Source organism: Cyprinus carpio, chromosome B9 (assembly GCF_018340385.1).
Source record: "Cyprinus carpio isolate SPL01 chromosome B9, ASM1834038v1, whole genome shotgun sequence".
NCBI lineage: Eukaryota > Metazoa > Chordata > Actinopteri > Cypriniformes > Cyprinidae > Cyprinus > Cyprinus carpio.
In genome coordinates, this window is record NC_056605.1 from 26,870,052 (window position 1) to 26,883,941 (window position 13,890).

General features: G+C 38.5%; 2 protein-coding genes and 1 long non-coding RNA gene across 4 annotated transcripts; 2 read left to right on the forward strand and 1 right to left on the reverse strand.

Annotated features, from left to right (window-relative positions):
* Window positions 1-125: 125 nt before the first annotated feature.
* Window positions 126-3,550, forward strand: LOC109066427 (inactive all-trans-retinol 13,14-reductase-like). Of its 2 annotated transcripts, none has more exons than XM_042731779.1 (11): window positions 126-428; window positions 511-694; window positions 788-1,029; window positions 1,133-1,328; window positions 1,434-1,631; window positions 1,751-1,870; window positions 1,980-2,118; window positions 2,216-2,325; window positions 2,417-2,583; window positions 2,680-2,836; window positions 3,081-3,550. In XM_042731779.1, exons 1-11 carry the CDS (start codon window positions 261-263, stop codon window positions 3,224-3,226), a joined length of 1,827 nt encoding a protein of 608 aa, XP_042587713.1. In that variant the 5' UTR covers window positions 126-260; the 3' UTR covers window positions 3,227-3,550. The 2 variants fall into 2 exon arrangements, with proteins under 2 accessions (XP_042587713.1, XP_042587712.1); XM_042731778.1 differs by having other exon boundaries at window positions 127-420.
* Window positions 1,433-4,910, reverse strand: LOC122138520. Its single transcript, XR_006155646.1, has 2 exons — window positions 4,075-4,910; window positions 1,433-3,979 (listed from the first exon to the last, which is right to left on the reverse strand). It is a non-coding gene; the product is annotated as an uncharacterized LOC122138520 (long non-coding RNA).
* A 1,131-nt stretch (window positions 4,911-6,041) lies between these two features.
* On the forward strand, window positions 6,042-9,039 carry LOC122138519 (inactive all-trans-retinol 13,14-reductase-like). Its single transcript, XM_042731777.1, has 11 exons — window positions 6,042-6,337; window positions 6,506-6,688; window positions 6,779-7,020; window positions 7,102-7,297; window positions 7,379-7,576; window positions 7,683-7,802; window positions 7,914-8,052; window positions 8,124-8,233; window positions 8,319-8,485; window positions 8,567-8,723; window positions 8,798-9,039. The coding sequence occupies exons 1-11, from the start codon at window positions 6,178-6,180 to the stop codon at window positions 8,941-8,943; spliced, it is 1,818 nt and encodes a 605-aa protein (XP_042587711.1). The 5' UTR covers window positions 6,042-6,177; the 3' UTR covers window positions 8,944-9,039.
* The last annotated feature ends 4,851 nt before the right edge of the window (window positions 9,040-13,890 follow it).

Consider the following 13,890-nt stretch of genomic DNA (forward strand, 5'->3'; position numbering starts at 1 on the left):
CAAGCAACTAAATGCAAAGCAGTCAATCTGTGAATCTGATTAATTCAAGGTACGTCAATGCACCGGTGCTGATAAAACGTTTATTCTCTCCACCCACAATTTGAGACCAATAAATAGGGTCTACATTAGACCACCAGCTCTAGACTCCTGGCTTTGAAAAGAGCCACTGCTTGAGCTTCCTTCTCCTTAAAGAAGCCAAATCGTCCAGAAGACACTCCACCTAAAGGCACCGGCTGCTCTTCTTCTTCCAGGAACTAAAAATGAGGTGGTTTCTGCTCTTCTCTGAATGGCTTGTGGACTGGGCTCGTGGTACATACTGGTACCTGTTTGGCAGGAGAAGTGAACTGTGCAAGGGGACCATCAGCCCTCCAGGCCCACTAGTTATAGATGAAAAGAGAAAAAACAGAGTGCTTCGAAAAGGTAAGCAAGCTTTATTTCAGAGGGATTAAATTGTAAAAACAACTTGAATGCAAACGTGTAATACTAATCTCTCCATTTCTTAACGTACAGAATTTGATGAGTTTGAAGTACCCAAAAAACCTAGACGTTATTGTGATTGGAAGTGGTATCGGCGGTTTGACCGCAGCGGCAGTTTTAGCCAAACTAGGAAAGAAAGTCCTGGTGTTGGAGGAAGACAAGCAGGCAGGAGGCCTGTGTAAGACCTTCACTGAAAAAGGCTTTGAGTTTGACTGTGGTAAGATGCCTTCAGCAATGTTCATGGTGCTAAATGATTGCTTGAAGAAATACTGAATGTATTTTAATAACTGCATTGCATTTTGTCATAAAGGCTTCCATTATTTGGGGCAACTTCATGAGAATGGCTTCTTGAAAGTTGCATTGGATCTGATCTCTGATGGCCAGGTGCATTTTGCTGAACAGGGTTCCCATGTGGACACCGTTGTTATTGGTAAAGGCAAACAACATAAAGAATACACTATCTACAGTGGCAAGAAGCAGATGGAGACTCATCTTAAAAAGCAGTTTCCCAATGATACTAAGGCGGTAGAGGAGCTTTTCAAAATCATGAAGGTGCTTATTCAATGATTTGTTGAAGTTTTTGTAAATATCACTGAGTATGGCCATTAAAAACCCTATGAATTATATATGAATATCTCAATTTTTGTCCTGATAGATCTGTTCAAAAAAGATCCATCTGCTGTGTATGCTGAAGATGGTCCCACTCTGGTTTGCTCGCTTCATTCTGTGCAGTGGAATCGCAGACTTGATCTCTCCAATTTTCAGATACTCCCGCACCAGTACAACAGAAGTGGTCAAGTCTTTCACCAGCAATCAAGACCTTCTCACTGTGTTCTCTCAAACATTTTATGGTGAGAGAAGAAATGTCTATTGTGTTCCCAACTTATTTTAAATTTGAGTATTATTTTAACGTTTTTTGAGAAGTTTTAACTGGAATCACTATTTTCCTCCTCAAGGTGTCCCACCAAAAAACGCCAGCTGCATGATCGATGCCCTCTTCCTGCACCACTCCAAGCGTGGCCGGTACTATCCTAAAGGTGGTGCCAGTGAGATCCCATACCACATCATCCAGGTTTTGGAAAAGCATGGAGGGAAAGTCCTTGTCAGTGCTCCTGTGTCTAGCATTCTAGTTGATGGAAAGCAAAATGTTTATGGTGAGTTTGTGGTCTGATCTGGAGAAAACAATAGATATTCAATAGCCCTAGTGGAACCCAAAATGGGTTCTCCATTACATATTGGCATTCTTAAAATGCATTGTTTTTTGTCTGACCAGGAGTGGCTGTGAAGACAGCGGGTGAAGATGTTGAAGTTCGGGCTCCTGTGATCATTTCAAATGTTGGCATGTTCACCACCTTCAAGAAGCTTCTGCCTCCAGAGATTCAGGCAAATGCGGGTAAGCAAGTGAACACCTTCTACGTATATATGTGGTACTATGAATCAAGATATGAACTCAAAAGCCCATTAGTGGTCATATGATGGTGTACATCTCTTGCCATTTACAGACGTCAAGGGCTATCTTCATACTTTGAAACCAGGCAAAGGATTTTTCCAGGTGTTTGCAGGCTTTAATGCCACCAAAGAAGAACTGGGCATATCTTCAACCAACATGCGACTCTATAAGAGCAACAACATGGATGAAATGTAGGTGCACAAGTCCATCTTTCACTCTTCAATGCTGTTAAAGTGCTTATGTTAACAGTGATGAGAATAAACCGTAATAAGTGTATATAATGATTAGGATGGAAGAATACTTTGCTTCAGACAAGGAGGACGCACCTGAAAACATCCCCATGATGTACGTCTCCTTTCCCTCTGCAAAGGATCCCACCTCGATTACCCGCTTCCCAGGTTTCTCATATGTCCTTTGCTCTATTCTTAAGTTTTATACAGTCAGGACAAGGACTCAAAATTATTTGCCTAAATCTATTTGCATTTTTAGGACAGTCACGTATGGTGATCCACACTATGGTCAATTCAAAGTGGTTTGGACAGTGGAACAACATCAGTGAGACTGAAAGAGGACAAGAATATGAAAAATACAAGATGAGATTTGCTTATCATCTCTTTGATTGGGCTTGTGTCCACTTCCCCAAACTGAAAGAGAAGGTAAATTAGTCATGTATCATATTTGAGTGCTGCTTAATAACTGAACAGTAATAAAGTTTAAAAAGCAGAAAATATGTAAAAATGATCTGTTTTTAGTTGGTGTTGCTGCATGCAGTCACTCCCATAAATATGCATGGGCTGGGGGCCACACATGGATCCATGCTGTCTGCAGAGCACAGTCTGGAGAGATACCAGCCTCTGAACATTGCCATGACCAGATGCAACACTCCTGTCAAGAACCTCTACCTGTCAGGTAATACTCTGAGTTTGAGTGATAAGACATTTCATGAGCACAGCAATGTAGGAAGTTGGTTTATTGGATTAGCTGCCATTATTAAGAAATATTTGACTGTTAATGTTGTGATTGACCAGTCATAATTATCAGAAATATAACAGAAAACCTTATAATAATATTAAATATTTAAGTGGTGTATTAAAGATAGTAGTATGATTTGCCTGGTCTACTTACAAATGTATTTTTTTGTGTTTCATCTCAGGGCAAGATGTTTTCTCTGCTGGTTACTCTGGTGCTTTACATGGTGGACTTCTCTGTGCTTCAAGTGTTGTGAATCACTGTGTTTACCCTGACCTTCTGCTCCTCCAAAAGAAACTGAAGAGGCAGGCAGTCAAGAAACTAGACTGAAAAAAAAAACTAAAAAATGTCAAAGATCTACTGAGATGGATATATCAGTCTTTAATCTATTTCATTCCCATTTTAATGTGTTTTTAAAATGTAAAAACAGCAACACAAACAGTGAAGGTTTATCACTATTATTATCTTGAGTAAATACCCTTATATGTTCAGCGATGTTAACTGCTTGCTTGCTTTGAGTAAGGACCAAAATGCTGTTAAACAAAAATAAGTTGAAGTACAAAGCTTGATCAAAAACATTTTTGTTTTGATGTAAATTTGTCCAATGTGCTGCTGTTTCCCCTTGCATTAAAAATGTACTAATGATCAAACAGACAGTTTTGCCATTTTGTGTACATGTGATCAATAAATGGACTGTTGGCTTGCCATCATCAATTTGCAGCCACCTGCAAACACATTATTTTTAATTAAATAATATGTATACTCACATATACCAAAGCAACAGAAATATCTGCAATGCAATATCCCCATACCCCAGCACACAAAAAGAAATATGCCTACTGCATGTAACATTATGTAAAAAAAAAAAAAAAAAATTTAAATACTGATGCACTGACTCAGTTAAGGTCGTTTCACACTGAGTGCGATGCGAAAAAGTGAGGTGAATGAATCGCCGACGAACGTTGCTTTCAAGCTGTGCTCACACTAGCATGTTGCCAGGGGCTAGCGATGAGGTTGCTAGTGGGCATTCTCCATGGCATTATCACTACTGGTTGCCTTTACAGCGAATCAGGTTTCTTGCTGCTAAATACAAACATTTTGGAGGCAAAAGACTAAATATAATATATATGTATTAAATCCGTACATACAAACAAAAATGAATGAGAAACAGAACCTACTTTTTTTCCGTTGCAGATCATTTATCAACAGCTGAGAGGAGATCACATGAGCTCTGCTGTCTTCTTTCCTATTGGCTGTCACTTTCACTTTGTGTATTTGGTGTAATGCAATGTGTTTATGCGGTTTAAGGTTCAAAAGACATTATTTTCCACATATTTTTTCACGCACATGCATGAAAATCACATAATCAGATCACATAATTCAGTGGAGAATTAACAGAAATTATATTAAGAATATATTAGAATAAATCTGTTCTCAGATACCAAAGATAACAAGAACTCGGCATCCACTCTCTTCTCTCTCTGTCTGAATACTCTTCTTCGGTGTTTGTTTACACTGGTTTTAGAAACAGCCCACTCTTTGGCTTTTTGTGCAACAGCAGCTGCTTCACGCAAATGATCTAAGCTCAAATCTGACTGGACGGCCCGTTTCATTGCGGAGCGACCGCGGAAAAAAATCGACACACAGGACGAAAAAAAATAATCTTTGCTTTTTCGCACCGCGAATGATTCTCAGAGTTTTCACTTAACCTCCTTTTTGAAACGGGCCCCAGGGGTGTATTCCAGAAAGCATGGTTAACTTAGCGTCAGCTAACCCTAAAATTTCGGTTGATTAACCCCAAACCTTGCTTACTCGAGGTACGTGGTTCCAAAAACGCGACGCGTCCGGGAGAAAGTTCATTCAACTCAGAGTATGTTCCTGGTTAAGACTCAAGACATTCTCAACAGAGCGACGAATCATCGAGTCACTATGGAAACGAACGCTATAGAAAAAGCGTGCCTTGCTGTTTCTTTCTTCTTCTTTTGTTCAGTGGTCATTTACATGCTCAGTGCATATCGTCACCTAATTGATGGTTGAGCAATCATTACCTTTTTTCCGTTTACTCTTTAATCCTTGAGAATAAGAATTATATTGTTTGTTTGATGCTAATTATATATTAAGTCATATCAGATATGTATTTTTATCATAGAAATACATTATTGAAAATGCCGATCCATGTGTGAGATGACAATATAAAATGTAATAAATATATATTATATAGTAAATTAAACATTACCTTGTCATAATAGTGTTTTATAATTTATACAGATGATATGCCAATAATATATATATATATATATATATATATATATATAGTAGGCTATAATATTGTGCGCTGTCATGCACATTGAAGGCTCGTCGGTAGATCATGCGCTAATAGCACTGAAGTGAACTAACCCTGAAACATAACCTGCTCCAGAACATGTTATCTTCAGAGAGCAAGTTACTATGGTTACTTGCATACCCTGAAAGTAACCTCTGATTTTGGAACCGAAAGCTGAGATTATTCACTTGCTTATCCTCAAACATAACTGGGTGTCACATAACCTACTTTTTGGAATACCCCCCCAGGTCAAGCTGATTTGATTAGTATACTTCACCACAAGCCTGCACTCCCACATTTTATCATTTTATGCAAAACAAAGTAAATCATACAGAGCCCCGCACATGACATGCAAAAAAAAATAAATAAATAAATAAATAAAAATTGTGCACACAATTTACTTATTTGATCCCTCAATGTACTAAAATGTGCACACGATTACTATTGCATTCCCTCGATTTGCTAATTTGTGTTCCCTCGATTTGCTAAATTGTGTGCACGATTTAGCAAATCGAGGGAACAAATTAATAAATCGTGTGCACAATTTATAAATCGAGTGAATGAAATAGTAAATTGAGGGAATGCAATAGTAATCGTGTGCACGTTTTAGTACATTGAGGGAACGAATAAGTAAATTGCGCACATGATTTAGTCTACTATTTTTTCCTGCATGCCATGTGCGGGGCTCTGTAAAATCATTATAAGCAACTACTGCAAACAATCAGTCTGCTAAACTGATTGAGTCAAGTCACACCAATAGTAGTCAAGCAAGTTAATTATCTCCACCCACAATTTAGACTAATAAATAAAGCCTTAACTCAATCACTAGCTTTAAACTCTTGGTGGTAGTCTTTAGAAGAACAGCTCCTTGAGATTTTAATACCTTGTTGCAGGTGTAGCGTTCAATAGCCAATCTTTAAACTGAAAACATCAGCTGATCGTTTTCTAGCAATTGAAGATGTGGTGGATTCTGATTTTCATAGAATGGCTTGTGGATTGGGCACGTGGCACATACTGGTATTTGTTTGGCAGGAGAAGTGGCTTGTGCAAGGGGACCATCAGCCCTCCAGGCCCACTAGTTGTAGACCAAAAGAAAAAGGACAGACTTCTTCGGAAAGGTACGTAAGCTTCCAGGATTGGGAACCACAGAGTTAATGAGCTGAATCGGATGTTAAATGAGGGAGACATACAAAATATGCAGTGGCTGGGTGTCCCCAGGACCGATCTGAGAAGCACTGGTGCAAGTAACAAATATCTGTTGCTAACAAGTTTTACTTTGTTCATAGAGTTTGGTGAATTTGAAGTACCTAAGAACTTGGACGTCATTGTGATTGGCAGTGGTATTGGTGGTTTGACCGCAGCGGTGATTTTGGGCAAACTAGGAAAGAAAGTCCTGGTTCTGGAACAAGATAAACAGGCTGGAGGCTTGTGTAAGACCTTAACTGAAAAAGGCTTTGAGTTTGACTGTGGTAAGATGCTCTCACTGACTCATTGAGCTGCATTAATGATCAAAACCTGAATCTCTTCTATCACCTACTCAATGAACGTTTTTGTCACAGGCTTCCATTATGTTGGACAACTTCATGAGAATGGCTTCCTGAAAGTTGCATTGGATCTGATCTCTGATGGCCAGGTGCACTTTGCGGAGCAGGGTTCCCATGTGGACACGGTGGTTATTGGTACAGGAACCCAGCGTAAAGAATACACTATCTACAATGGTAAGAAGCAGATGGAGGCTCATCTGAAGAAACAGTTTCCCAATGATACTAAAGCAGTGGAGGAGCTCTTCAAAATCATGAAGGTATTTGTGTGCTTGAAAGCTTGTGATTATTGCACATTAGTGTATGGCCTTTAATGTCCTTTTAAACGGTCTCTTCCTTAGATCTGTTCCAAGAAGATCCATCTGCTGTGTATGCTGAAGATGTTTCCGCTCTGGTTTGCTCGCTTCATAGTGTGGAGTGGAATTGCTGATTTAATATCCCCAATTTTTAGATACTCCCGCACCAGTACAACAGATGTAGTCAAGTCTCTTACCAGCAACCTGGACCTCCTCACAGTGTTTTCTCAAATATTTTATGGTAAGAATGCCTATTCCTGTTCCCAACAACTTTTGCATTCAGTGTGTTTGTGGGTTTTACCTAGAACTCCGGTTTCTCCAGGTGTCCCACCCAAAAACTCCAGTTGCATGATTGATGCCCTCTTCCTGCACCACTCCAAGCGTGGTGTGTACTATCCTAAGGGTGGTGCCAGTGAGATACCATACCACATCATCCAGGTTTTGGAAAAGCATGGAGGGAAAGTCCTTGTCAATGCTCCTGTGTCCAGTGTTCTAGTGGATAAAAAACGAAATGCATATGGTGAGTTCCTGTATATGAGCTAGGTTTGTAAGTTTAACACACTGCAGTCCATAGCACATCCACTACTTGCAGACGCATAGTTTATCACTGTGTTCTCTTTGACCAGGAGTGACGGTGAAAAGTGGAGGTCAAGACTTTGAAGTTCGGGCTCCTGTGATCATTTCTAACGCTGGCATGTTTACTACTATCAAGAAGCTTCTGCCTCCTGAGATCCAGGCAAATCCAAGTAAGTGGCAATGTTTTCAATACAAGCAATACAAGGTATTTCAATAACTTAACTCAAAAACTGCAGTACTGGCTAGATTTCTGGGGTAACCTGTGCATCTGCTTCTCCCAGAGGTCCAAGACTATCTTCATACTCTGAAACCAGGAAAAGGTTTTTTCCAGGTGTTTGCAGGCTTTAATGCAACTACGGAAGACCTGGGCATTTCCTCAACCAACATGCGACTATATAAGAGCAACAACATGGATGAAATGTAGGCATCCACATCCAATAACTTTTCTGTGTTTTAAAAGTGCATCTCTGTAACAATTTACTTTATTTTAGGATGGAAGAGTACTTTGATTCTGACAAGGAAGCTGCACCTGACAACATCCCCATGATGTATGTTTCCTTCCCCTCTGCTAAGGATCCCACCTCATGCACTCGTTTCCCAGGTTAAATTTCACACGCTGTGTACGCCAAAAACCATCAGCCTAAATGAACCAACTAAAGTGTTTTTGTGGGTGGTTTGCATCTTAGGGCAGTCACGTATGGTGATCCATACCATGGTCAATCCAAAGTGGTTCGAACAGTGGAACAATGTCAATGAGACTGAAAGGAATGAAGAGTATGAAAGATACAAGATGAGATTTGCTAATCATCTCTTTGAATGGACTTGTGTCCACTTCCCCAAACTGAAAGAGAAGGTGAACTTTATCAGTTCTATTTGAGTGCTGCTTGATGAGCAGCTGCAAAAGTGTAACCATGTTACTTGTGACTTTCTGTAGGTAGCAATGTTGCATGCAGTCACTCCCATCAATATGCATGGGCTGGAGGCCGCGTATGGATCCATGCTGTCTGCAGAGCACAGTCTGGACCGATACCAGCCTCTGAACATTGCCATGACCAGGTGCAGCACTCCTGTCAAGAACCTCTATCTGTCAGGTAATACGGAGTTTCAAAGTATAGTCTTGTTTATTTTGAGGTTTACTACATTAAGAGATCTCGTTTCCTCTCAGGGCAAGATGTTTTCTCTGGTGGTTACTCTGGTGCTCTACATGGTGGACTTCTCTGTGCTTCAGCTGTTATGGATCAGTGTCTGTATGTTGACCTCCTGCTCCAACAAAAGAAACTGAAGAGGAAGGTGGTCAAGAAACTAGAGTGAGAATGAGGGATTATATTTGCACTCTTGATGCCATTCTTTTGCTGTATTGTTGCACATTTGTTCTTTGCAACTTGGAATAAAAATTTGAATATTGCACTACCAGCGTTACTTGTAAGGTATTTGAACTTGTCTTCATATTGCCAGAGCTAGAACTCTAGACTTGTGGTTTGACTTGACAAGTGGTTGCAATGTAAATACTTGCACCTTTGCATTGGGGATTAAAATGAAGCTTGACAGTTTAGCAAGCAGTTTTGCACAAATTGGCCAAAAAGGTGGTGTAGGATCGATATCGTCTGCAACAATGTCGTAACTTTAACTGATTTGACCTTAATCAGTAGCCTATTTTGCCAAAACCAACAGTGCAGTGAAGTCTAGATTATTAAAATTCTTTCACTGCGTGATTCAGTCAGTTAAAACTCACTTGGAATGATCACAAAATCCAACATACTGGGGCAGATAATGTAGGATGTTTATAATTTCATATAGGAGCTAAATGTCACCCAAAGAGCCCCCCCTCCCCCCCAAAAATCAGCATTTTCACACCTCAATGAAGTTAATTAAGAGACTTTCATTTTAGACTCCACATTTCCTGTTTTTGCACTTGACCATTCCAAACACAGCCACAGCACTATTAGCAGTGACTTCCTGACACCTACTGGCTGTTTTAAATTTTTTTTTTTTTTTTTTTTTTTTTTTTTTTTTTTTCAAATAAGTATTCAACATCTTGTATATCAAAGCATTATTTCTGCAGTTGTAAATGCAGGTTGAATGCATTCATGTCCTGCATTAAACTGTGTAAATCCATCTAAATGCCACTTCTGATGAAGCTTCTGTTTCCTCTGAATTAAAAAGAGGAATTTTGTTGATTATGGATTTAATTTGCCTAGTAAAAACCCAAATGTCTTCTAACTGATTACTTTTAAAAACAACTAGTTTGAGATTTATAGGCTTATCCCAGGGGTGTCAAACTCAGTTTCCCTGTAGAGTTTAGTTCCAACACACAAGCATAGTTTTCAAAAACCTAAATGATTAGATTAGCTGGATCTGATGTGTTTAATTGGGATTATATCTAAACTGTGCAGGGCTGTGGCCCTCCAGGAACTGAGTTTGACACGCTTGGTCTATCCCATTCCCAGCTAAGTAAATTTTCAATTAGCTATTTTATACTTGGGTAGATTTTTAGTCTGGTATTTTTACCTGTACCTAAGTATCATTACAAGAATGCAATTTTACTTTTGAGTAGAGTATTTTTGTACTCTTCACCTCTGGTACACCCTTAACTTTAGCTCTTTAAATGTCTCAGACTCATTGGTTGGATAACTGTCTATGGTTTGTCACTAGATGGCAGCATTATAGTGCTGCATCTGCTTTATACTATAGTTTTTCAAGGACTTTCAGCCCACAGCCAGACTATGGTGAAGTTACACTTGGGAAAATTTACGCCATCTTGTTTACAACCCTTTTTGTGCACAATAACACTACATAATTACTCTAGAATGTGCTGGTGCTTGTGTTCGTCCCTTCATTTTGATCAGGATATGTTGTGGAAACTGGTTGTCACGTGAAAATTAGTTTGCAGGAGTTGGAAGCTAGAGAAAATGTCACAGATGTGCTGTTAAACCGTGTGGTCTGAAACGCTGTGTAAATGTTTGCTCACAAAACAGAGGAAATCACCAGAGCTTTTAGCTAGAGATGGAATATCCTGGTCAATTAAGTGGTCTTTAGAGGGTTTGACCTTGTCCTTTTCTCTAATAACTTAAAACAAAATAAAAAAAGAAAAAAAAAACTTGCTGTTGGTTGAAGTTTTGAATGCAGAAGCCAAGGTTTCCAAGAAAAATTCTTAATTATCCCTTTTGTTAGTTTTTAATGTGCTGCCAGTTATTAAATTCTGTTTAAAGGTTTGTTTAAATAAATATTGGTCATAGCTAAAAGGAAACTTGTTAAATTTATTTTTAATTTAAAAACTTGTAGGTCACTTTTTTTCTCTCTCTCTCTCTGCAATCCAAAAGCCAATGGAAAATCCTATTGGGTTTTTGACAAGGGAACCGATCTCATACAAAAATATCACTTCAGTACACTTGGTCTTCCAGTTATTCTTTGTATGCAGAAATATGCATACAATGCACAGTATACATTTCTTACCCATGTAGCACATTATTTTTCTCCATTCCTTTTCACAATGTAAACAGAAAAGTCAAGTGATTTCACTGCATTGTGAGTGTTCTGTATTCTATACAAATACTATACAGCGGAAATAGTTGAATGCATTTCTGCCTTGTTTCATCTCCATGTATGCATTGTTTTTTTTTGTGCCAGTCTTCCGCCTTTTTTGTCTTGCCACCTTTGTTCAGTGTGCTGAGAACAGATCACTGCAGTAGTGTGTATGAGTGCAGCAGCAGGAAGGTGTGCAGGGGCGAACAAAGCTATTAAAAGCTGCTGCTGTATAAATAGCCCAAGCGTATAAACGGCGACTCCGACAGTATTAGATGCTGTGGCCAGCTCTCCGCAGGAAGCTGTTGATGTAAGCGAGCACGTAATCCATCTCAACCAGAGGTGAATGGAGCCTTCTGCACAAATCCAATTTTAATATTTAATACAAATACTGCAGTATAATTGAACGTTGTTATTCATGCTCTTAATTACCAGGATCGGCTCCTGCTGCTATTTCAGAAGCTGCATGGATACTAGTTGTGAGTATTCGGTGAAAATTCGGGCTCTGATTTTTGCCTGCTCTATGCAGATGGTGGCTGTTCCCTGTAGCTACTGAAGAGGATATAAATAGCAGCAGTTTCTGCCTCATCCCTCAGTTCGTCTCTCTCTCTCCACACACACACTGTTGTACACACAATACAAACACACTCTGAGTGTGTCTTTCTGTCTCCTTCATACATATCCTCACCTCTTGCTCATCAGTTTGACTTCTAGCTTAAAATATCCTTTCTTCACTGCATCACACCCTCTCAACCACTTTCCATAAGAATGACGAATCACACCGGAGATATTGTTTAACCTATATCTAATTTGTTTCTCCTAGGCAGCTTTTTAGGACAAATGGAAAGCCAAAGGCCACACAGGGTAATGCAGGTGGGCTTTTGTGTGTGTGTGTGTGTGTGTGTGTGTGTGTGTGTGTGTGTGTGTGTGTGTGTGTGTGTGTGTGTGTGTGTGAGAAATACTTTCTCTTATACTAGTTTATCATAAATAATTCCACCCAAATGAGTAAACACGGTGTCTCTGTGGTGCTATCAACAGATTGCTCTGTTTGTTTGAATATCCCAAAAAGCCCAGCACAGCAGCATCATTGGTGAGTATGGAAAATGACTATTTACCCAACCTAAAGCAGTTTATTATTTTTTTGCGATAATTTGACAAATAAAGGTTCTTTATTGGCATCTGTTTCCATGAAGGATGTGATTTCAGTTATTTGAGTACACATCTATTTTACTATAAACTATTTTATGTTATATTTAGCTAGCTGATATTGTTGGACTGGAGTCCTGGTCCAGTTAGAAGTCTTTTTTTTTTTTTTTTTTGGATTGAGTACAAAGAAATTTATTTATTTTTTGGCTACAAAAATCTTTACTCCCTTAGATGTGCATCTTGGACATTGATCGGAAAAGCTACTTCAAAAGGCTCTCTGTCTATACAACACAGCTGCTGAATTGATCTGTTGATATGTGCACAAGCACTGTGGAATCTGGTCGAAATGCTCCTATGGTGCATCTTTAGTCCTTGATATTTCATTAGAATTGACGTACAGATTATGAACTTATTTTCCTCCATGTTGGAGAATGCGTAAATGCTTGACTTGCATCTTGGCAGGAGGGACAGTGTACTTCAAGAGCTTTCAGTTTGCAGTTTTGCCATTTAGAGATATAATTTAAAATATGAAGAAGAGTCCAAATGTCTGAGACCAGTAGTGAAGATGCTTCTATTTAGCTATTTTTCAAACACTTTCATTACAAATTATATCAGCTAGAAGACTTAAGTAAAATGTTATTTGATAAGTGACTTTTTGTGTCTTTGTTTTAGTTTTTTTTTCTTAAAACATGCATTTTGTTTCCAGGTTAAATTAGGTTTGGAATTCTATCTATCTGTCTGTCTGTCTGTCTGTCTATCATTATATGTCAGTCTATGAAAATCATCCTTTTGACCTGTTCAAGCAAGGCTTTGTCAAGTACACATTCAAAGTCTGTCTTGACTAACTTTTAGATAACTTACAAGTACATGATCTGAATTGAGCTCAAATCATATGTTGTATGAGGGCTGTGATTAAAACCTAACATTCACAGAGTGAAAACTTTCTCAGCTGAAATTTGGATCCAACTGCTCTACATTTTGCAATAATTGACAACATTTCACTGTTCATTCCACCCCCTGCTGGGCTTATTATTCTCAGCTTCCAGAATGATTTAGCACAAGCCTGCCTACTTGTTTTGACTTGAACAGGAATAGAAATGCATGTAGGATACTGGTGTTTGCGGCTATTATCCTTTCTCTTTAACAGCAAATCAAGACAAGGACTTATATAACATATTCTTTCTCTTTTAGTCTTTTTGTTATGTCATATTATTTCATATTAGGTTATTTTAAACGTGTCAAAAGTATCAAGACAAACAAAATACAGCATATGAAAACTGTCTGTTTCTTTTAAAATGATAGTAATGCATGTGCATTATCTAGAATTTACAAGTTAATGTATGTTCATGCTTTGAAACATATTTAGGGATTTATGTACAGTATATCATACTTTTACTACAACAGCATATTTAGTTACACATTTTGCATAGCATATAAATTTGATTCAAGTTTTTTTTCCATTGTTCATTTATGAACACATTGCAAAAGAAAGAAAAATAAACTTTAGATAAAGAAAAATGTACAAAGAATGGATTCACATCTTATTATAGTATGCATGGGTTTTTTCTAAATCAGGTATTTATTTTCTTT

Bases quoted from the DNA above. Each gene is read 5' to 3' on its own strand.
- LOC109066427 (XM_042731779.1), top strand. From the start codon at position 261: ATGAGGTGGTTTCTGCTCTTCTCTGAATGGCTTGTGGACTGGGCTCGT. The intron at 1,871-1,979 runs GTAAGCAAGTGA...TGCCATTTACAG, and splicing joins AGAGATTCAGGCAAATGCGG to ACGTCAAGGGCTATCTTCAT. The intron at 2,119-2,215 runs GTAGGTGCACAA...TATAATGATTAG, and splicing joins AGCAACAACATGGATGAAAT to GATGGAAGAATACTTTGCTT.
- LOC122138519 (XM_042731777.1), top strand. From the start codon at position 6,178: ATGTGGTGGATTCTGATTTTCATAGAATGGCTTGTGGATTGGGCACGT. The intron at 6,338-6,505 runs GTACGTAAGCTT...CTTTGTTCATAG, and splicing joins GGACAGACTTCTTCGGAAAG to AGTTTGGTGAATTTGAAGTA. The intron at 7,577-7,682 runs GTGAGTTCCTGT...CTCTTTGACCAG, and splicing joins TAAAAAACGAAATGCATATG to GAGTGACGGTGAAAAGTGGA.